Raw genomic sequence first — 24,658 nt, 5'->3', positions numbered from 1 at the left:
GTTTATTAACAAGTACAATCTAACCTATCGGTTGACCTCTAGTTATTAACAAACCCTAATAATTTGTTAAGACTTACCCACCAACCATATGCATAAGTGGGCAAATCTTTAGATTTTAATAGCAATGATAGTAATATAGTAATAATGTTCTTTTAATAATGTGCTTTTTTTCTGTTTATTCTGAAACTCATGATAGTAGCAGAAGAGCGCATTCAGAAGTTTACAGATAAGTGTTTGCCAAAAAATGCATCCAAGCTAATTAGGAGGAACCTCCCCATGAAGCAGGACAATGACTCAAAACATACTCAAAGCATTTCATCAGGGGAAACAGTGGAAGGTTTTAGATGGGCCACGGCAATCACCATTAAAACAAGTGAGCATGCATTTCACTTCCTTAAAAGGGAGACTGGATGGAGAAACACCCCCAAAGTAGTACACAACGGATGGCTGTGCAGAATGTACCATGCATGTGAACACTCTAGAGATCGTTGTGTGTGAAAACCTCAGGAGATCAGCAGATTATGAACCTCAAATTAGCCCGCCAAACAACAATGCTAGGTCACTGAGATAAGATCTTTCACCATTCTGACGTTTGATGTGAACATTAATTAAAGCTCTTGACTTGTATCTTTATTATATTATATATTGCATGATATATTAACATTCGGCACCACCAAGATGAGGATGGGTTCCCTTTTGAGTCTAGTTCATCTCAAGGTTTATTCCTCAGACCATCTCAGGGAGTTTTTTCTCGTCACTGTCTCTGTGATCAGAGACAAACTTACAGACGCTTAACGTACGTTCCAATTTTATCTCTGTAAAGCTGACAATGTACATTGTAAAAAGTGCTTTACAAATAAAATTAAATGAACTGGCACATAGACCACACCAGTCTGCGAATGTAAATAAAGCACACAATATGATATTTGTTCTGGTGTGAATGCATTATACACTTAAGACACACAAATATGCAAGCTTTAAAAAAAATCCTTGTGCACAAAGGGAAAACTGAGGCAAATTACACTTTGATGTGCACCAGTGTGATGCAAATTAAAAGGCAATTGTCAAGGTTGCCAACATATACAGTAAATACTTGGTTTGTGTTGCACCATTTGGCTATTTAGCTTCTGTTTCTGTGGAAGCTTCAATCCCTTGTGTTCATGTTGTTCTTTAATATTTGCTTCATTCATTCATTTTAACTTCAACTCTGGTCTATTGGTTTCCATCAGCGTGCCTGACAATTACGGTGCGAGACAGAAAACAACATCTGGTGAACGTTTTGTTGTGTGCTGATAAATGACCACACCGCGGCACGCTGGAAATTCATCTTGCTTCTGAATATATGACACTTTTAGTTTGAAAACTCGCAGCCTTATTGATGGGGCTATGCATGAGCAGGCAATCCAATTCTTTGCAAGTCAAAATGTGTTCAGAAATCAGAGCTTAGTGCAATCTTGAGTTGCAGATTTGTGCCTTTTGTTACATCTCACTTTGTGAATATGTCACAGTTCCCAAAGTGATGAATATGGAGATCCGTGAAATTACGGAGCAATGTGAACAGTCTGCAACAATAGTTCAGGACCACAGGTTGCTTCTGATCACCATCGCTGCACACCTCAACATCTTTTAACTGGGATAAATAGACATCCGGTGCCACCCAGATGAGGATGAGATCCCTCTCGGGTCTTGTTCTTCTCGAAGTTTCTTATTTATGCCATCTCAGGGAGTTTTTTCTCACCACAGTCACCACTGGCTTGCTCATTAGGGACGAACTTACAATTATAAGGGACAAACCTATTCATTCTTTATTACCACATAATCTGTGAATTGAAATGAATTGAATTTCATCTGCTTTTGTTTCAGTTTCGCTAATGTCCTGTCCTACTCGCCTTTCACCATTTTGATAAGTTTGTAATTTATGCTTATCCAAATGGCATGCCTATGCATGGTAGCTTGTATTTCGTTGTATTTCCTGCTTATAACACTTGGCCTATTGCTTTGTTGAAGGTCACAGATTATCCTTTGTGTCTGCGTGACATCTGCTATAAAGTCACCAACTGATATTATCTGATCAACTCTAAATCGAGTCACTAGGGTTCTACCAAAAAATGCTCACAAATTTTGCACTTGTATTGTAAATCCCATCATTCATCACATCATAATAAAAAATTATTATTATGAAATTCAAATTAAAAAACAATTAGCCATTAGATTAAAATAAATAAATACTATATATGTGACCTACCTGCCATGGCAAAGTTTAGCTGTGGTGTGCTGTCAGTTTTGGGCACTTTTTTGGCAGCGGTGATGTCCTTGGCATTGTTGGGAGGCAGAGACCAGGCCTTCTTACGCACATTACCCACTGCATGAGTAGGACTCTTCACCGGTTTGCTGGTGGCAGGACACCACTTATAGCCTGGGTTTGCTTTCATAAAGGCATCTTTGTACTGCACAAAATAGAGAGATGATTAGTGTATTCACATTCCTCACTTACAGCTACAAATCTCTACTAATTGGTCCATTGTAGTTGTTTGATTAGTGAATATTCCTTTGCATAAATTACTGTATAATATGCTGGGATTTGAGGCTAGAAACTTTGTATCTTTGTAAAACACTGAATACTAAACAATTTCCGTTTTACTTCCGTTTAGCAGACACACATTTAATGTCGGTACAAATGCTGCATGTATACAAAAACACGGTTTTCCCACGCATTCTTTATCTGCAAAGCTCAGGTATTCACTGTGCAAGTAAAATCTGGCAAGATACAAAGCTATGATCTATTTATAAAATTCTTGTTCTGTTAGAATTGAGTCTTGGTCTGTTCAGACTTGTCAGGTGACTGGTTTATAAAGCTGGTTGAGGTTGCCAAGACTGTGCAAAGCCATCAGATTCTTCCTTGCATGTGCATTATTTCAGTTTTTATCATTCACAGTATCATTCACAGAGAAAAGCTAATGAAGAAGAATGTAGTAATATGAACATGTAAGGTTTGCAACCGACTATGCTGATGACACTTGACTCATCTTCTCCTTCCCTAACTCAGATACCACAGCTTCCGCTCAGTTCTCAGCATGCCTTTCGGACATATCTTCGTGGATGAGTGCTTATCAACTAAAACTCAACCACAGCAAAACCTGAACTGCTGGTCATCCCAGGTGATTCATCTCCAGGTCAGGATCTCAGAATATCTCTTTATAACACTCTGCTCTCCCCTTGGGGTAACTATATACAATCAACTGTTCTTCTGATTTCTTCTCTACAACACCAGAAAGATTCAACCATTTCTGTCCACACAGGCTGCCCAGGTGCTTGTTCAGTCTCATGTCATTTCGAGACTGGACTACTGCAACCCTCTGCTGGCAGGTCTACCTCTGAACGCTATTCGTCCACTGTAAATGATCCAAAACGCAGCTGCACGACTTGTGTTCAACCTGCCCAAGTTCCCCCACACCACCCCACTGCTGCGCTCCCTTCACTGGCTTCCGGTAGCTGTATGCTTCGGATTCAAAACACTGATGCTTGCCTAAAACGCCAAAAATGGACCAGCACCATGTTACCTCAGAGACCTCATCACACCTCGCACTGCACTACGCTGTCTGAGATCCTCCAGCACTGCTCGACTGATACCACCTTCTCTCAGAATGAGAGGCAAGTATACTTCAAGGCTCTTCTCTGTTCTGGCATCGAGGTGGTGGAATGAACTTCCCCTAGATGTCCGTATAGAGTCTCTGTCTATCTTCAAGCGATGGGTGAAGAGTAAGTCTTCCTGAAACACTGAAACTAGCACTTATCCAGGTTTGCTTTGTCTTTTACAAAAAAAAAAAATAATAATAACCCTCTCAACAGAGTTGTAAGATGATTTATCTTAGGTTTGTAATCTAGCGTACCAGTGTAGATTTATTCATTGACAGAGATTTAAGGCACTTTTGTATGGATAAGGTCCTCTGCTAAATGCCATACATGTAAATCCATATGTAAATATATTTAATGTCAAATGTAATTTTTACAAATTGCCCTGCTGGGAATACTTAAACGAAATAACGAGATGAACAAAGCTGAGTGCTTTTGTTAAATCTGGGAATTGTCAGGAATTTGCTGGTGATATGTCCCACCTCCTTGGCCATGTCGGTGTATTTCTGCTTCTCACTGGGCTCCAGCACGGCCCACCAGTCCGCTAGGATCTTGGTGGCTCCACGGTTGTCCAGTCTCGGGTGTTTCTGGCGCACCAGCGAGCGGTGCCGCTTACAAAAGAGCAGGAAGGCGTTCATGGGCCGGCGAGCGCGCTGCTCCGAAGAGTCGTCGTCACAGTCATCCTCCATCGCCACACACTCGGGAACCTCACGGCTGTGCTCAGGGCTTTCCACTGGAACCTGGAAAAACACGTGCATGTAAATAACGCTGTTGCTGTTCAGTTTACTACTTAACATTGTACATGTAGATATTGTAATTAGGTTGTATACATATCAAACAATACAACAAATACAAAACTGGTTGTACGGCCTGTTTATAAAGTGTCTATCAGAGACTAGCCTTTCCAATTCCAAGCTGATCTGTATGTTTAATTATGTATGACAATCAGCTTTATGTCCACACGAATATGTTTTATATGTAGTTTTTTTTAAATCGCTTTCACGTCGCAGTGTGGAATATGGCTTTCAGAGGCATTCGATAACGATGCACAGACGCATTTTTAATCACTTGACGGTGCCTTTTCCTGACATTGCTGTGACAACATTTATAGATGCTTCAGTGTGAACCTTTGGAAAATGAATGATAGTGTGGAGCGTTTTTAGATGAATTTGGCATTTTACATAGATTAGTGTAAGACATAGCCCTAAATTTAAAGCCCAGAGAAAACGCTGAGATGCACTGTGGCCACTGCGAAACAGATCCATATCTGCACATCTGTAGCTGTCACCACTGTTTTTTAATATATTACTACAAGAGAAATGATAAAGGTTTACCCAGTAAGGCACAAAGCCTCATTTGTTATATTCTATTTACACTCAAACCCTGTGACTGTTCAGGCTTTCAGGCATTCCAAATGGTGTTTTACCAAGATGTCAGAAAGAGGCTCTTATGAGTGACATATCCATAGTGACATATTTCTTTGCATATCCCAGCTTGTTAGGAAGCTTGGGTTAAAGTGCAGAGTCAGCCATGATACAGTGCCCCTGAAGCAGAAAGAGTTAAACACCTTGCTCAGGGGTCCAACAGTCGCACCTCCGACCTTCCGATCTGTAACCCAAAACCTTAGCCAATGAGCTACCACTCCCCCCCCAGTGAGGTGGTAAAATGTGCACATATTTTGCTACGATTAATTCCAAACTTTATGCTTGTTTATTGCCTTCCCTTACCCGAGACCACTAGCTGACACACAAACTTAACTGTACCAATCATACTGCAATGAGTATCATCCTTGGCATGAAACATTTCGGAAAAATTAAAATTTTGGGGTAAATCTAGTACATTTCCACTTGTTGCTGCTTAATGCTTTAACTTTTTGGGGTCACAATCAGTTCAAGGTGTGATCACGTTTTCCTCTTTCTGATGTCAAAAGACTATCATAAAAAAACAACTAAAAAGTTCATAGAATATAGAAGACTATAAAGTCAGTGTAAATACAGGACTCAATCTTTATTTTCATCTCTGGCTTCAAGTTGCATTTTATATACTTACACTGATCAGGCATAACATTATGACCGGTCAATCAATAACACTGATTATCTCTATCATGGCACCTGTTAGTGGGTGGGATGAGATATATGTGTTAAAAGCAGGAAAAATAGACAAGTGTAAAGATTTGAGCAAATCTGACAAGGGCCAATTGTGATAGCTAGTGGTCCAAGGAAGGAACAGTGGTGAACCAGTGACAGAGTAGTGGGAAGCGAAGGCTGGTCCGTGTGGTCCGATCCAACAGACGAGCTCCTGTAGCTCAAATAGATGAAGAAGTTAATGCTGTTATAATGCTCGAAGGCTCAGGACTGTTATGGCAGCAAAAGGGGGACCAACACAATAATAAGCAGGTGGTCATAATGTTTTGCCTAATGTTATACTTTTCTTCTACTTTCAAAGTATGCCATTATTAGTATTATCTCAAGGCATGTGGATGCAAATGATACACAAAACACACTTAAGAATCCATTACAAATTAAATAAAAGTGTCATCATGGTACCTTCTCCAGCTCTTCATCCTCCTCCTCTTCCTCTTCCTCAGAGAAGTCCAGGGCTTTCTTCTTGGAAAGCAGGGGGTGCCTCTGAAGGCACTTGCGCTTGGGGCGCTGCTTGCTGCTCACCTCGCCCTCCACCGGCACCTCCTTCCCCCCTCCTCCGCCCTTCATGCTGCTGAGGACCCTAACAAGAGCAAAGGTCAGAAGTCAAGCCGGGGTTTCAAAGACCAGCTTTAAAAAAAGGATAGAAAAAAGGCACGGAGGCGTGACACGCTTGTAATTACTTTGGTATTTTAATTTATTTTTATTTTTTGGTGCGGCAGGGTGGTGGCATGAAAGTGTCGAGACTGGCTATGATTCTATTTCAGAGGCAGACATCACTCATATCTCTAATTCGTGTCTGATCAAACACAAACTCTCGCAACTGTGCTACGATCCCCTCATGAGGGAGCTTTGGCTTTGAAACAGACAGAGAAACCTTCAGGATACTTCGTTCATCTCCTGCAGCCTGGCTGCACCTATACAGTATGTGTGACCTTTACACACTTACACACTTACACAATTACACACACACACACACACACACACACACACACACACACACACACACACACACACACTCCCCTCTGCTAATACGATTACACACATACACGCCTACACTGTCCTACCACAACATTCGTACTCACTTCATTCTCATTCACCTAAACACACACACACACACACACACACACCACACATTATCTGCAGTGCAGTGTTCAGCATAACCTCTGCTAAGCATTATGCACAGTCATCTGTGACTAGCAAACATTTCACTGCTTTCTAGCTGGTTTTCTTCCCTGAGTATCTGCTGCCCTCTTGCTGTTGAATAAATCACTCCAGTAACACGACGGCTCTGAATGAAACTCAATCTACGGGTTACAAAGTGATTCAGAAGAAAAAACACACACACACACACACACACACACACACACACACACACACACACACACACACACACACACACACACACACACACACACACACACACACACACACACACACACACACACACACACACACCCACCCATTTCACATTAATGTATAAACATGAACACTTCCACAATGATTCACCATCAGCATTTTTATGTTAAATTAAAAAAAAATAATGTTATGACACCTGACAACACAAAAGAAATGTATTTTTTTTACATTTAGACACCAAGATTAAAGCTACAATTGACCAAAATCATGTTGCAAATTTGTTAGCGTGAACAATGTGTGGAATGAAAACAAAGTTAAGTAAGGAACGGACCGAACTGGTACTGTGAAATCTGCCATGTGGACCGGAAAGCGCACTTTGATACTGAATGTAAACAAGACTCTGGATGTGCATTTGTTCAGGAACTGTGTCTGTTTTAATTGATGAAATCATTATATAATGTTTCCTTATTATTATTATTGCACCAGTATATTATTACAAATCACACCAAAAAGAAACAAATAAATTAATAAAAATAAATACGTTTAAAAAGTTTGAATTCGGACCTGCCCATTTATGAAAAAAAATATACTGTTTATGGAACATATGGTCAAAATAACTGGAGGGGAAAAGAAAAATGCTTATCTAACATTAAATACTGCTCTAGTCTGCCACAGCAGCAGTTGACAGCTCCTCGATGATTCACTTAAGAACGAGTTCAGATTAAAACTCACTACGATTGATTTGAACACATCAATTCTGCTTTTATGTCTTTATGAATATATCAAACACAGCGTGACGAAAGATTATTGGATTAGCATTCGTCGATTCGGGTTTTATTTTGGGTCAACTCCTGGAATTAGCTGAATAACTCTGTGAATGAAAATCAATAATTATCCTCTCGAGTGGATTCCACAGTCCATGGACTGAATTCCTTAAACGGACCCAATTGAAATAGGGTTGACCTCTGCTTTCCAGCAGCCAGATAACAAAAACTGATTAACTGCAATACTATTTCTGAAGTTGTACTCTGAGCTTAAAGAGGGAGAGAGAGAGAAAGAGAGAGACAGAGAGAGAGACAGAGAGAGAGAGAGAGAGAGAGAGAGAGAGAGAGAGAGAGAGAGAGAGAGAGAGAGAGAGAGAGAGAGAGAGAGAGAGAGAGAGAGAGAGGGACATGCAGTTCTTCTGGGAATGAATTCCTTTAGAAAATGGTGACATTTATTTGGATTTTCACTTATTAGGCTTGCTAGGAGCTGAAGTTCAAATGTCGAGTCAAATCTGGGGACAGTAGCACCTGCACGCACTGAGGAGACAAACATTTAGAGAATGTCTTTTTATACATTTAGTTGCTGCTAGCAGACAATAAATAAATAAATAAATAAATAAATAAATAAATAAATAAATAAATAAATAATTTAGGCTTTGTTTGACTTTTTTTGCCTGATTACAATTTTTCATTCTTTATAATACGATAAATTATTACGTTTTCCACAATTGATGGACTAAACCAGAAAAGTCACAAGAATATTCTGAGAAAAATGTCTATAGATATGACACTATATTACACACACACACGTATATAAACATATATGTATTTATGTGTGTAAGTGTATATAGCATACGTGTAATTTCACACACACACACACACACACACACACACACACACACACACACACACACACACACACACACACACACACACACACACACACACACACACACACACACACACCAGTAAACTGGTCCTGGGTATATAAACGTTTGGACACCTCCATCCTAACGACGACAGGTGTAATTAGAGTAACAGAGTAAATAATATGGGGAAAATAACAATTGGAAAATGGTGGTGAATTTTTAGGTGATTTTTTTTTAAATGTAACGAGTAAATTACACAAATCACACCATTAGTAAATTAGCCATCTAATGTCGACATGGACGAGATGCTCAAAGTTGATAAGTTAGTGAGACCACAGGCGAAATATTTAGATTGACTGGGTCAGAGCAGTTCCAAAAATGTCGAGAAGAATGTAAAATGTAAATGAAAACAGAATGCAATGGTTCGCAAACCTTATAAACCCATATTTTATTCACAGTAGAACATAGAAATCATATAAATGCTTTAAACTGAGAAACTGTACCATTTTAAAGAAAAAAAGATAAGGTATTTTGGAATTTGATGGCTGCAACACTGCTCAAAAAAGGCTGAAAAAGTAAATGTTACTTTAAGGAACAGTTGAAGGAACATTTTGCGACTAATTAGATTAATTAGCAACAGGTCAATGATATGATTGGGTATAAAAGGAGTATCTTAGCGAGTGTCGCAGAAGTAAAGATAGGCAGCGGTTCACCAATCTGCAATAAATTGGAAATCAATTTTAGAATAATGTTCCTCAGATTGCAAAGACTTTGAATATCTCATCATCTAACTGTTTTTAAAAGAAGAGGGGGTGCTACACGGTGGTAAACATGGGCTTGTCCTTGGAAAATAGGTTGCAGACAACAAATTTTAAATTAATTTCTTTTAAACCGTACCTTTTAATATCCTTTCTGTGGTCTGTTGAATAAAATACGAGTTTATGAGATTTGCAAAATCATTGCATTCTGTATACATTTATATAACTGCTGTTATAAATAACTATGTTAAATCACTACATGATCACTAATCATCACCCCCAATATCTTCATTTGTAAAGTGTGAGATGTGACACTTTGCTGTAGGCTTATTTAATTTTTTCTGGGTCAAAATCTTCCTCCCTTTTGACCATTTAAGCTGGACTTTATTTGCTGGTATCCACGATAAATACAGCTGATGTTATCATGAAGGAGACACTTTCGACAGTGTCTGTTAATAATAGAGAATTCAAAATACCTAAGAAGTTTTTCACAGACTCACATGTAGATCTCAGGTTTTCTAAGGGTAAAATGTAATGTTTCAGTTATAGTTCAAAGACAGCTTAAAGGTTGACGTTATTGGAATAAACATTACTTGATAACATGACAATAGGGATGTCCGGTCAAGGCACAGACTCCACAAGACCTCTGAAGTGTCGTGGTATCTGTCACCAAGATATTAGTGACGGATCCTTTGAGCCACGAGGTGGAGCCTCCAAAGATTGGACTTGTTTGTCCAGCACATCCTACAGATACTCAATTGGTTTGAGCTGTGGACGCCAAGTCAACTCTTAACATTTTGTCATTTTCCTGAAACCATTCCTAAAGTATTTTTGCACTGTGACACTGTACATTATCTAAATGAAATAGGCCATTTCTACAAGAATAAAAATTGCTGTTGTACTTGATCTACAATGATGTTTAGTAAGGGGCTACAAGTCGAAGTAACATCTACATGAATGCAAGGACCCAAAACTTCCAAACAGCACATCTCTGTGCTGTATGAACCTTCCATTACACATTTAGTCCCCATTCGATGTTATAATGACCTCCACTCTTCTGGAAAGATATTTCACTAGATTTTAAAGTGTGTTTCTGGAGAATTTCTTAGTAGAGTCAGGTAACTGTTGTAGGGTGAGGAGTCCTGGGGTGTAATCAACATTCCGATTTATCCCCAAGGTGTTCAATAGGGTTGAGGTCAGAGCCCTATAGTAAGCCATTTAAGATCTTTCACTCCCATAGAAACCATGTCTTCATGAAGCTCACTCTGCATAGTGTTACGATCATGCTGGAAAGGGATTGGGAGTATGAATTAAAGTTAAGCGAGAATGTATTGCTAGCGCATCCAAAGACGTCCTATACAATTGTGTGCCTAAGTTTGTGGGAAGCATTTGGTGAAGAACTTCAAAGGGCTGAAAAAGTAATGTGTCAAAATTCATTTGTCTAAATAGTGTCTCTCACACCCCTTGCAACAAAAGAATGGTATTCACATCAAATTTCAGTAAATCTGATTGTGATATGTTTTGAGCAATGTATAAATGTGTATAAAAACCTGCAATCTAATAAAAATTCCAAATATTGTGATTTATTCTTTTTGACTTAGTTCTGTCCAGCACTACTAACAGTTTTTGGATTATGAACCCATAAGAAAAGAATAAAACACCACAGTGGGTTGTTATAAATTGTTAAAAGTCATACAACCAAGTCACAATGCTATTACTACAACAAAATGAATGAAACCTTCTAATACCACAGCAGTCAGTTTATAGATTCAATGTTCTAGATTGTCAGCTTGACACAAAGTTATTCCTGTTATTTCTCTTTACATTTCTTTCTTTTGTGTTAATAATAAATAATATTGCTCGTCATGGTACTAAGAATATACACGATTTAAAGTACTCTTAAATTAAGGCTTTGTCGTAGTGAAAAACTTAAAGTAATAGCTTTATCTGGGGGGAAAAATACAACTACAACAAGTCCCCCAACTTACGATAGAGAAGACACCATTGTAATTTAAAAATATTAAAGTATTTTATTTTATTTTATGTTAAGTAAGGACATTGCTGGGTTAGTATACTGTAATTTGTTAATAATTTAAGAAATTAGAGTACATAATTTTATCAAACAGAACAATTTATATAGTCTTGTACTGTATAAACTTTACAATATATTAGGGCTGCAACTAACTATTATTTAAAAAATCAATTAGGCGGACGATTTTTTGTTTGTTTGTTTTTTTTCGGATAAAAACTATTTAATTAGATGTTTTGCTTATTATAACTACCGTAATTTCCGGACTATAAAGCACACCCATATATAAGCCGCACCCACTGAATTTTACAAATATTTAAAATTTGAACATAAATATGCTGCACCTGTCTTTAAGCAGGTGTCTACACTAATGTACTTTACACAGGCTTTAACGAAAGACACGCTACACACGGTGTAACGGGTGAAATATGTTGCGCTTTCTTTAGAAGCATAGCGGTATTTTGGGAATAGCCTGGCACTGCATTTTTCGGCTATTACTGCGTGTGTTCAAGACGAGGATTATGTCCTTATTATTTTCTGATGCTCAGTTCTAAGTTTCTTTGACTAACCCGTAACATTGTTGCCAAGAAAAAAAAAAAAAAAAAAAGCATGAGTTTTGGAAACCTGTCTGTGCTTATATGATTTCTGTTGCAACTGAAGTTAGCGAGCTCTCACTTCACCCAGACTCAACGCGTTACAACGGCTTGTATCTAAACAGTAGCCTACCAAGAAAGTCATTGTTCACGGTCTTCCTCCTTCCTTTCACAACTACTGTATTTCTCTCGGGGGTTTATCTTTTGGCATCGTTGTGCGTTTAAAAATCACTCGATGGAAGTTTTTCTCCCGATGCCGTGCAGCTCAGAACACAGGTGAGATGCGTTTTTTCGTTACCGTTCGGAAATTTCATTGGTCTAATGTTATGGGGTTCAGTTTTTTGGCTTGAAGTTTGTGAAACCGGGAAAAACCCAGGAAAAATTCATAAATAAGCCGCTTCGTTGTTTAAGCCGCAGGGTTCAAAACGTGGGATAAAAGTAGCGGCTTATAGTCCGAAAAATACGGTATACAACCCTAATTCAGGTTATTAATTTATAAAAGTGTACTTAAAAATTGCAAAAGCCACATAGTGAGTTCAACTATCTTTAATTTATACATTTAAAAGCTAATAGTAGCTGCTTGTTGAGGAGTGTGGGATTTCTCCTTTAAACAAATTGCCCCAGTTTCTTTCTGTAAAAAAAAAAAAAAGAAAAAAAAAAAAAGAACGCAGCATTTGAATATGCAAGGTGAAGCAATTTGTGTAAATCGACATTTGTATTGTATTTTGCAGATGCCAAGTTGACAACTATGCTTAAAAAAATCTATATAAAATACATTATTATTTTGACAATTTTTGTTCAGTTATGAAGATATAATCTTGAATATATAATAAAATCTTGTATAATAATTAAATGATACTACATTCATTAAATATGCAAACATTAAAAACAAGCATTTGAATGTAGTTAAGCCGCAGTAAATCACGTTTAAAAACAGATAAGTTAATGTTGTAGTAATGTACAAATGCTATAAAAGGAGAATGAAACGGAGAAGCGCAGCAAGCTAACAGGTTTGATTTAAAAAAAGAAAAAATATGCACTGGTGTACAAATGCATAAGCATTCGCAGGTACAGTTTTCTTTGTTGCGTTTAATATAAAATCCTAACATGCCTTGGATGACTTTGGATGCACACTTTTTCCTGCCGCCGGTCGATCCTGGTGTCTGTGTTATTTTACCGTCACGCTAACCCGTAACTTAAGCAGTCCAACTAATTGATAACGGCATTCGTTTACAACGAATTTCATTATCGGAAATTTTCAATTTTATCGATACAATATATATGTTGCAACAGGCTTTCAGTATGAGTATCAGAGGAATTGAAGAGTCCACTACAACACAAGTCCCCATTATTGCTTTTAGTTTTCAACCACGTTATAGAAAACCGATCAATTAGACTTTAGTATTCAACAGTGATGTGGTTCAGAGCGTTTTATATAGCTAGAATCATTAACAATCCTAACAATGAAGTGTTTTTTTGAGCCTCTGAAGAGTATTCATTTTAGCTCCAGCCATGATGTGTAGTTGATTTCTGTGTTCGTCCTAGAAATATTGCACTTTTTTCAGGTGGGCAGGATTTATATCAGTATAGACCCCTTTATAAACTCCATTGTAGGATTAAATTCCAGTTTACTATGACACATAATACATGCTATATAAAAATGAATAAATATGAAATTCAAACATTAGTGAATGGACACTGGCTAATAGTTCTGTCATGAACTGCAGCTTTCGCTGTAACAAACAACATTTCACTCTACTCTCAGGAGAAACTGTATCACTCACAAGAAGGTTTTAAATAAACACGGTCACCTCTAGATACATATCATCTAACTCTAACCTAGCATTACACCCCAAACTGTACTTACTCTAAACCGTAAGGTCGTACACCTGACTTGTTGAAATTGCTGTTTACACACACACACACACACACACACACACACACACACACACACACACACACACACACACACACACACACATATATATATATATATATATTTATTTATTTATTAGTTGTAGTTATTGGAATTGTCTCCTTTTTGCATTCCCATTTTCCCAAGCACCAGATAAAAACACAAGACTTCAAAGCCTCTAGATGTTTGAACTACATTTCCTGAACGTTTAGCCTGGAAAATGATTTATACTAAAGACAAGCTGTGTCAAAGTAAGCCTTATTCCCCTTTGATTTACGTGTGTGTGTGTATATATATATATATATATATATATATATATATATATATATATATATATATATATATATATATATATATATATATATAAAACTTTCTTTCGGCTTCTCCCGTTAGGGGTCACCACAGCGGCTCCTCCGCTGGATGCCCTTCCTAGCACAACCCTCCCCATTTATCCGGGCTTGGGATTGGCACTGAAAGTGGCTGGGGTTCCCTGACCGGGGATCGAACACGGGCCGCAGCGGTGAGAGCGCCGCATCCTAACCACTAGACCACCAGGGAATCATATATATAAATAATAAAAAGGCTACATCAAATTTTCACCTAAATCAAACATATGACCAAATGCAAATGACCCACGTATGAGAAAGCAACAGAGTGACTACGTTTAAATTGAGCTTTCTACACAATCATTCCACCTTACTGTCTAAAGCAATATAAAGGACTACTCGCTTATTTCATCCTTTTGGAACATGTGCTTGACTACAGGAGAGAGAAACGGCCGGATGGGACATGTCTTACGGTAAACCCTTTATCATTTAGCATTTTTACTTTCTGCTTCTTTACACAATATTACTCATTTAAACAATATTAAATTCGAACATGATTAGAACCAAAAAAATGTGCAGCTCAAACATTTATTAATGTAGACGTCCAAATAACAGTTAGTGGGGTTTTTATAACCATATACAGGACTGTGTAAAAGTTTTCGGCAGAAAGGGGGGAGGGGATAATATGCTATAAAGTAAAAATGTAAATTAGAGGCAATAAAACTATAGAATTGTTAATAGTTTATTTTTATAAGTTAAAATATAAGAAAATAAATAAACTGAAAAAAAATCTAAAACTAATCAATATTTGGTTTGACCACCCTTTGCCTGCAAAACAGCATCAATACTTCTAGGTATACTTGCACAGAGGTAGGTTGTTCCAAACATATGACCACACAACCACCGTATTTTCCGGACTATAAGCCGCTACTTTTTTCCCACGCTTTGAACCCCGCGGCTTAAACAATGAAGCGGCTAATTTACTGATTTTTCCGCCATGCCAAAAAACTGAGCCCCATAACATTAGACCAATGAAATTGCAGAACGGGTTCAGGTGAACCAATGAAACTCTTAATATTAAATCAGATGCGCTCCCACTGAATCGCGCCGCACCACATCATAAATATGGATGATGTTCCTCTGACGTTTGACCTGCCGCTCACTCAAACTGTCAACAGGAAATGCGAATCATTCGTCACGGTGAAAACAACCGGGCAGGAAAAAACACACTTCACCCGTGTTCTGAGCTGCACGGCATCGGGAGAAAAGCTTCACCGATGGTGATTTTTAAACACACGACGATGCCAAAAGATAAACTCCCGAGAGAAATTGTTGTAAAAGGAAGGAGGAAGACAGTGAACAATGACTTTCTTGGTAGGCTACTGTTTAGATACAAGCCGTGTAACAGACACTGTCTTTCGTTAAAGCCTGTGTAAAGTTCATTAGTTTCAATGTAGACACCTGCGGCTTATAGACAGGTGCGGCGTATTTATGTTCAAAATAAAAATCTTTGTCAAATTCAGCGCGTGCGTCTTATATATGGGTGCGCTTAATAATCCAGAAATTACGGTAATCACAGACCTTCTGTGGATGTAAAGTTGGCTGCCTCGAATACTTCTTTTGCTTCATGTAATCCCAGATAGACTCGATAATGTTGACGAAACCATCACTTCTGCTCTTTTCTATGCTGAAGTTTTTAATGGTGTAGGATGTATGTTTGAAGTCCTTGTTCTGCTACAGAATAAATTTGGGGCCAATCAGACACCTCCATGATGGTATTGCAGGATGGATCTGCATGTATTTATAAGCAGTGAGGACGTAATTAATTCTGACCAAATCACCAACTTTATTTGCTTCACTGTTGTCTGCAGACATTTGTTATTGTACTGTATTGTAGGTATTGCTTTTTGTCCACAGTTCTTCTTTATTTCATTTACTTGTCAATGGGTGTACCTGGGACATCTTCCGAAGTTGAAAGCACAATGTGTCTTTTTCTGCTGCATCGAAGCCTTGGCTGACCACTGTGTCTACGGTCCTCAACATTGCCCATACTTTTGTGCGTCTTTAAAATAGCTTTAACAACACATTGTAAAACCTCAATCTGCGTTGAAATTGACCTTGCAGATGCAGTGTCTTGCCATGGTGTATAACCTGTGACATGGAACTGTCTTCCACACACTCACTTTACTAGCAGAGATTGGCTGTTCCTCACCCAGTCTCGTTCCTCCTACACAGCTGTTTCTGTTTCAGTTAATGGCTGTTTTACATATAAACATGAAATTAATGATCATAAGCACCTGCTTGTTTTAATTGGTTAATCATATACCTGACACTGTCACTACAAAATCCTTGACTTTGTGCAAGTATACAAGTTTAAGAATTGAAAGCCAAAAAGTAGTCACAGCAAATATTGATTTAATGAAGAAAAAAAAAATATTTTTGCTTGCTTTGTATTTTATAAATGAATAAAAAAGGAACAATTTTCAACAGAAATCATATTTGAAAGCAATACAGTAAAACCCCCTGGTACGAGCATAATTCTTTTATGAAACTTGCTTGTAGGTCCATTTGCTCATACTTTCGAACTGATTTTTCCCATAAGAATTAATGTAAAAGTGATTTAATCCGTTCTGAAACCTCATTCGATCGCTTGTTTCTGCACTTAAAAAGTATTTGTAGCCTATTTTAACAAACAAATACACCGCAAATTACCGTAATGTAAACATAATTTAACACCATGTGTTAGTGGTCGATTGCGAGTGTGAGACGCGCACCCCGCTCGTAACCTTCTTGGTTTCAATGGTAATTCTATTTACTTTCTTTTTCCCAGCACCATCACTGATTTTCTTGGGAGACATTTTTTAAGATTTTTAGTGAAATAAAAATATAACACTAAAAAAAGTTACGTTTTTGCTGCACTGAACAACGAGAGCAACCGAGCGATACGTCCTCGTCTAAGCGACTGGTGTTACCCTCCACCAAAAGCGGGGAACCGGCAGCGTGGGTTTGCTTGTGCCTTTGAAATTTGCTCACAAAATAGGGTAAAATTTTGCGAGCAAGGTCACTCGTATCTCTGTTTGCTCGTACTATTAGTTGCTCGTACAATAGGGATTTACTGTTTTAGTTTACAGCATTTAGTCACACCTGCCGAAAACTTTTGCACAGTACTGTATATTCTTTAAGTAACAGTACTTTTACTTTAATGACTATTTTAATGTGCTAATCACATCTAAAAACAACAAATTTTTATGAAAATATTAACGTTTTTGCAACAGTAAAGCATTTAGATCCTACAGTCAATCCTCGTTTCATTAGTACATTATCTTCAATGTTATATTTTATTATTTTTAGATTATGTTACAAATCAGTAAAATTAATTCATAAAGATTTAATAACGTTATTATACACTAAGATTAAAACTTGCTTTTTTATCCTCGCTCACATAATCTGCTCTACAGTAATAAACAGTAAAACTGCATAGACATTTTCATTATGCATTACATGCTCGAATATAACAAGGTACTGTATTTATGCAGCACTTATATGTCACATTACTAGAAATGTTAACAATGGTAGGTTTTAAAAGACCATGGGAAATCAAATGCTCGATAATTAATTGAGGGAAACAAGCAAACAAGTCAACTATCAAAAGTCATCGATTATTAAACTGATCCACAGTTTAACAAAACAGTACATAACATTACATTTCTTTTAGCGGAAAAACGAATTCTAACATTTCTGAAATACGAAGGTGATGCATTCCATTCAACAGGGCAAACAGAATTTATAATTACATACATTAAATACATTTCGACTCCCAATGGATTTAGGAGATGTGCCTTGTAGCCAGAATTATGTGGACATTTCTCTTAATAGACACACAATCTCTCTAGACCAGGGGTCTCCAATCTTTTCCAGAAAGGGCCAGTGTGGGTGCAGGTTTTTATTCCAACCAAGCGAGTCCACACCAAATTCTACCTGTTCAAATCTAATGATCTTCATTTTCAATGACTATCAGGTGTGACCATTGATTGGTTGGAATGAAAACCTGCACCCACACTGGCCCTTTCTGGAAAAGATTGGAGACCCCAGCTCTAGACAATACAAAGAATGTTCAGTAATTTTAAACATGGCACTTCCATAGGATGCCACCTCTGCCATAGTTCCATTACCTATCTAGTGCTGCATCAGTCAAAATATACTGCCTCTGGAAGCAACATCAGCTTTTTAATTGCTTCATGAAATGGGTTTCCATGGCCAAACAGCTGCACACAAGCCTAAGAAATTTTGTGCACCAGAAGGGGTGGTGTATAGCCACTGGACTGGAACAGTGGAAACGTGTTTTCTGGACTGATGATTTGCACTCCACTATCTAGAAATCTAAAGGACAAATCAAGCTTTGGCAGACGCCAAGAGAACTCCCTCCTACCAGAATGCATAGTGCCTAAAGTAAAGTTTGGTGTAGGACAGATAATGGTCTGGTTTTGTAGTGTTTGTGCTCTATCACTTGCTTCCAGGAAAAGGGTCAATGCTACAATTGTAGACTTTTACCTTTGTGGCAAATGTTTGCGCAAGACATCCAGCATGACCATGCTTCTACATACAAAGTGAGATTCATAAAGATACACTATATTGCCAAAATTATTTGCTCATCAGCCTTCACATGAACTTGAGTAACAGCCGATTCTTAATCCATAGGGTTTAATATGATGTTGGCCCACCCTTTACAGCTAGAACAGCTTCATCTCTTCTGGAAAGACTTTCCACAAGGTTTAGGAGTGTGTTATTGGGAATTTGTGACCATTCTTCCAAAAGCGCATTTGTAAGGTCAGATGTTGGAAGAGAAGCCCTGGATCGCAGTCTCAGCTCTAATTCATCCAAAAGGTGTTCTATTGGGTTAAGGTCTGGACTCTGTGCAGTCCAGTCGAGTTCTTCCACATCAAACTCACTTATCCATGTCTTTATGAAGCTTCCATTGTGCACTGGTGCCCAGTCATGTTGGAACAGGAACGGGTCGTCCCCAAACTGTTCCCACAAAGTAGGGAGCATGAAACTGTCCAAAATGTTTCGGTATGCCGAAACATTAAGAGTTCCTTTCACTGGAACTAAGGGGCCGAGCCTAACTTCTGAAAACCAATCCCACATCATAATCCCTCCCTCTACCAAACTTTACACTTGGCACAATGCAGTCAGACAAGTACCGTTCTTCTGGCAACCACCAAACCCAAACTTGTCCATCGGACTGCAAGACAGTGACGCGTGATTCGTCACTCCAGAGAACACGTCTCCACTGCATCCAATGCTTTGCAATGCACTTGGTGATGTTAGGCTTGGATGCAGCTGCTCGAACACCCATTTCATGAAGCTCTCTACGCACTGTTTTTTAACTAAACTGAAGCGCACATGAAGTTTGGAGGTCTGTAGCTATGGTCTCTGCAGAAAGATGGTGACCGTTGTGCACTATGCATTTCAGCATCCTATGAACCGCTCTGTTATGTCGTTCTCAATCGCTTCCACTTTGTTATTTACCACTAACTGTTGACTGTGGAATATTTAGTAACGAGGAAATTTCACGACTGGACTTTGCACAGGTGGCATCCTGTCATAGTATTGCGCTGGAATTCACTGAGCTCCTGAGAGCGACCCATTCTTTCACAAATGTTTGTAGAAGCGGTCTGCATGCCCAGATGCTTGATTGTATACACCTGTAACCATGGCAGTGATTGAAACACCTGAATTTAATTATTTGGATGGGTGAGTGAATACGTTTGGCAATATAGCGTATGTTTTGGTGAGCTTAGTGTTTAAAACCTCCGACGGCCTGCACAGATCCCCAACCTGACTGAACACCTGTGGGACAAACTGGGACATCAAATACAAGTCAGAGCTTCTCATCCTACAGTGCCTGGCCTTACAAATCCTCTTTTCACTGAATTGCCCCAAATACTGATGATAGGCAACAAGCCAAGATTTTGTAGAAAGCCTGCCCAGAAGACTGGAGGCTGAGATAGCCGCAAAGAGGTAGCAGCCCATGGTTTTGAATGAGACTCCCAACAATCTCATATTGATGACAGACAGGTGTCCACATAATGTCTTTTTACGTTTTTGTCTGGCAAAGTTTGCTCAGTACAACTTTAAATTTAATCAAAAACAAAAGATGTTTTTGGGAAACTTCTGCCTTATAAATTACATAACATGCATATAATTCAGCGATTGCTTTCAATTGTTTTGTAACTACGGCTAAACAGAAAAGCTGTGTACACAGTAACGGTGATTTCACCTTCATTTCATTTCAGTCAAGTTCCACCTGAGCCATGCTCATTTATCATATAGGATTAGTGAACAAGACAAAATAATAGTATGCTGTTGTTTGTGATGCCTCAATGAACGTGCTGCTTTGTTATGACAGAAATAGTGTCTGTGACCGTATATATACCTGCAGGACGGTAAATAGAGTGATAGATACGTCTCCAGTTGCTACACTGTTTCCATCGTTATATAATAGTATACAAAATGTTATTTCAACTCATTTAAACCAGCAGTCACCAACTTTTTTTTTTTGCACCCTGAACCATTTTCAGGCAAAACTAATTTTTCACGTACCTGGGCAATGGGTGCTACGTGCATAACTAAACACAATAATGTACATATCATAAAACTAGTATACATATATGATTTAAATATGAATATAATTATAATGCAGAATCAGGGAGAGATTAATTTACTGATGCACAGAAAAAAACTGCGACTGAAACAATGTGGGAAATTGCCACCGGCAGAAATGGTCATTTTTTAAAAAACAAACCCCGTTACAGACTGTGAAAGTGGGAATAATGGGGGGAAAAACATTTAAAAGTTTTTATTGTGACTGTGCAGCCGTGGTTGGGGGAAAAACTATTGCACAATGACTTTCCTCAAGGAGTATTCTCTACTTTTCAACTATTCTTTTTCTCCGTGTTAAAACAAAAAGTCAATTTTACAAACCTTTAAATAAATTCTTCAATATTATCAATTCGGACACTGTTGCAGGTCCTTTGCAAAATGAAAAGAACACAATGCAAACAGATACTATATAATAAAAATGCATTTTTGTGTGCATTAATCTCACCATATATTCGGTTTTATACCTTTCCTCCCAACCCCGTCATTCGAGTGTGTACCTGAGCAGGATAGGTTATGAGCGTATGATCATGGCATACAGTAATGTTGAGGTGATCTCCCAGCCGGGGCGGATGTATAGCGAATGAGGTAAAGATTTGGAGACAGAGGTATAAAGAAGCTGTGTGGTGTTTGAGCTTGAAAACCGAAATATGGCATGATCTGAAGGGTGTACTTACTTAATCACAGACTACTATGGAAATGCTGGATTTGAAAGATGAAGATGGATCTGTCAGTCAGGCTGTGACATGCGATGATGGTGACCTACAAAAACACACACACACACACACACACACACACACAGCTCGTCCTTAATGCAGGAACTCAACGTCGGTCAGCTACATTTTAAAAGGACATTTCACCTCGACATATACGTGTGTGTGTGTGTGTGTGTGTGTGTGTGTGTGTGTGTGTGTGTGTGTGTGTGTGTGTATGTGTATGTGTGTGTGTGTGAGAGAGAGAGAGAGAGAGAGAGAGAGAGAGAGAGAGAGAGAGAGAGAGACGTGCAGCGATCAAGCTACTAACTACTCTTCAATTATCGTCAATGTATCGAATCGTCAAGTACCGATGCTGAATCCTCCACTCGGTTCCTAACCTGTTCCGTGCTTGATCGGACAAAAACCGGACGATAATCGAGAGTGCAGTTCCGCAGGTAGAGCACTGGTGCAAGCCAAGTGCCCCCCCCGAGATCCGCGTTATCAATCAAGAAGTACATTAAAAGCCCCACATACCGCCCGTATTCCTTCTGTCTCCATATCAGGCTGGTTAATTAGGCCGCCTGAGCCCTGGTCCGAACCTGCTCGCTTTTACATCACGGTGCAAAATGTCGATCTAGGGGTCTGACAAGCCAAAGACAGACAAGCCAAAGAGAGTCCATCTTGCTTTAGGGAAATCGAAGCAGCAGAAATCTCCCTCCTGTCAAACTCGTCACGGGGGAAATACCAAAAAAGCTTGTTTCTGAGAGAAATCCCAGTTCGGTGGTGGTGTTAGTTAATGGGAGTTCGCACTTTGCTGACCAGGCGGCCTCGACAGGTCTCTCCAACCGAGTTACGGCAAAAGAAAAGTAGCTCGCTAGCTAGCTTAGCTCACTGATGCGAACTGCTGATCTGCTCTACTCTGCTTCACGAACGTGTCATGAGCAGATCTCGAGTCACCGCTTTGCCTCGACATCGTGCCACTTTTTTCCCCAACTTTTCCTCCTAGATTTGGCTCGGTTTGATGATCAGCAGGGCGGCGTGCTCACCGGCTCGCTTGCATGGCTTTTTTTGTTGTGTGTGTGCATATATCTAAGCAGGCGTTCTGATGAGGGGAAGTGCCCCTGTTCTGTAGCTCTGATGAGAGCAAATTAAGCTGTTTCTCAGCTCGGGTTGTACATGTCGTCCGTGTGCATGCTTGATCTCACTGAGCTTCTGGTTGCGATTTTGGGGGGCTCAGACTGCCCTCAATCAGCGACTACGCGTGTGGATCACCGGAGCCGCGTATAGGAAATGGTGCTCAAGTCGCAACGCTGCGAGCCGACCGACGGAAATTTCGCACCGACCTGCCGCGAGCAGCCCCATAAATCCGCACTGGGGCTGCTGAGCAGGAAAATCCATCCGAGTTTTCTGTCATGACGGCGTCGAGAAACGGAAACTTACCCCATGAAGGCGAGTCCGAACACCGAGGCCTTGTCATTCCAACCTCCGTCCACCTTCAACTTACTGACATCCTTCTGCACTGGCCGTACTGTACAGAGCAGGCAGAGGCAGGCGCGCGCACACACTCACTCACTCACACACACAATTCACTCACTCACTCAGTCACACTTCACGCGCCTGCTGCTGCTTCTTTTTTTCCCTTCTCTCTCTACCGGATGGACGTCCCCGTAAACGCTGCAAAAGTGCCCAGAAAGAGTGTGTCTGTCAGTCATCTAAACGAGTGGCTGGAGCACTTTCGATTCACTCGAGACACTGTTTTTCTGGGCATGTTTTTCTCCAGCCCTCCCCCTCTAACTGCGTCCCCACTCACTGCCTGTGTGTGTGTGTATGAGGATGTTGTATTGGGTTGTAATGACTGGCCTAGCCATTAATGAAGCAGCATCCAAATGTCGGTCTAACGTCAACTTTTCGCGTCAAAGATCTGTATCGAGACACCGGAGATCTCTGCGTAGTATGTGTGTGTGTGTGTGTATGAGAGAGAGAGAGAGAGAGAGAGAGAGAGAGAGAGAGAGAGAGAGAGAGAGAGAGAGAGAGAGAGAGAGAGAGAGAGTGTCATGCTTCCTGGGTGTTGTATGAAAGAAATGGTCAGTGAAGTAGTGTTGCTCTCCAAGCTCTTACCTGAAAACACTTTCAAGTGACACAATGTTGTTGCGATTTTAAGCTTGTCCACCTTCTGTCACCCTGCCGATTGTGTGTATCTGTGTGTGCACTTTTTTCTCTCTTGCTACTGTACACAGAGTAAGTGTGTGTGTGTGTGTGTGTGTGTGTGTGTGTGTATCGCCAGCCGCGATTGGCCGCGTACTTGAGAGGCAGCGACACACAGCCACACAGAGCGCTGAACATTTCCAACCGCCCAGCAGAGCCATACATTCATCCAACATCTTAATGTCTTTGGTTATGCACTCACACACACACACACACACACACACACACACGCAGAAACATAACACAACGAGCTCGGCGGTTATGCAGGAAACGTTCACTCGATGTGAACAGCAACGACATGGAGGCGCTTTTGCTCGCCTGAGAAGCCAAAAGGCTGCACCGCCAGTACAATGTCAACCAGCATTATTTACCGAGGGGACACACTGATGCACTGCTCCACCACGCCGAGATTATAACTGAGCCGAGATCACTTGATCACTTGGTCACTGCTGTGTGAAACGCATTTCTCGTTGCACTCTATCTAAAGCACTTTACTATCTATCTGTCTATCAGTGTTGTATAATCCCATTCTTCATCTCATTGACTAGACCACTGCTTATTACTCAAAAACAAAAGGCAAGATGGGGCTGATAAGCATGAGGTGATGATGATGATGATTAGGTCAGTTAGAGTTAGTAGGTTACTGAATACTGTAGATCGTGAGGTCCTGCTTTTGTGCTTGCACAGACAAAACCTCTAGAAAAATATCTT

The 24,658-nt window shown here is 39.5% G+C and overlaps 1 protein-coding gene across 1 annotated transcript in view; it reads right to left on the bottom strand.

Annotated features, from left to right (window-relative positions):
- Positions 1 to 24,010, bottom strand: part of bbx (BBX high mobility group box domain containing) — a 48,143-nt gene extending 24,133 nt beyond the window's left edge. Inside the window, exons 1-5 of the mRNA XM_083567571.1 lie at positions 23,861 to 24,010; positions 23,183 to 23,416; positions 6,180 to 6,357; positions 4,116 to 4,373; positions 2,246 to 2,447 (exon numbers count right to left, since the gene is read on the bottom strand). Coding sequence (XP_083423697.1) covers positions 2,246 to 2,447; positions 4,116 to 4,373; positions 6,180 to 6,357; positions 23,183 to 23,187 — 643 coding nt within the window. The 5' untranslated portion in view covers positions 23,188 to 23,416; positions 23,861 to 24,010. The remainder of the gene's footprint in view (positions 1 to 2,245; positions 2,448 to 4,115; positions 4,374 to 6,179; positions 6,358 to 23,182; positions 23,417 to 23,860) is intronic.
- Positions 24,011 to 24,658: the final 648 nt, after the last annotated feature.

The sequence above is a fragment of the Silurus aristotelis genome (genome assembly GCF_946808225.1).
Source record: "Silurus aristotelis genome assembly, chromosome: 18".
Lineage (NCBI taxonomy): Eukaryota > Metazoa > Chordata > Actinopteri > Siluriformes > Siluridae > Silurus > Silurus aristotelis.
The sequence above is the reverse complement of the archived record's forward strand: the minus strand, read 5'-3'. Positions and strand labels throughout refer to the sequence as shown.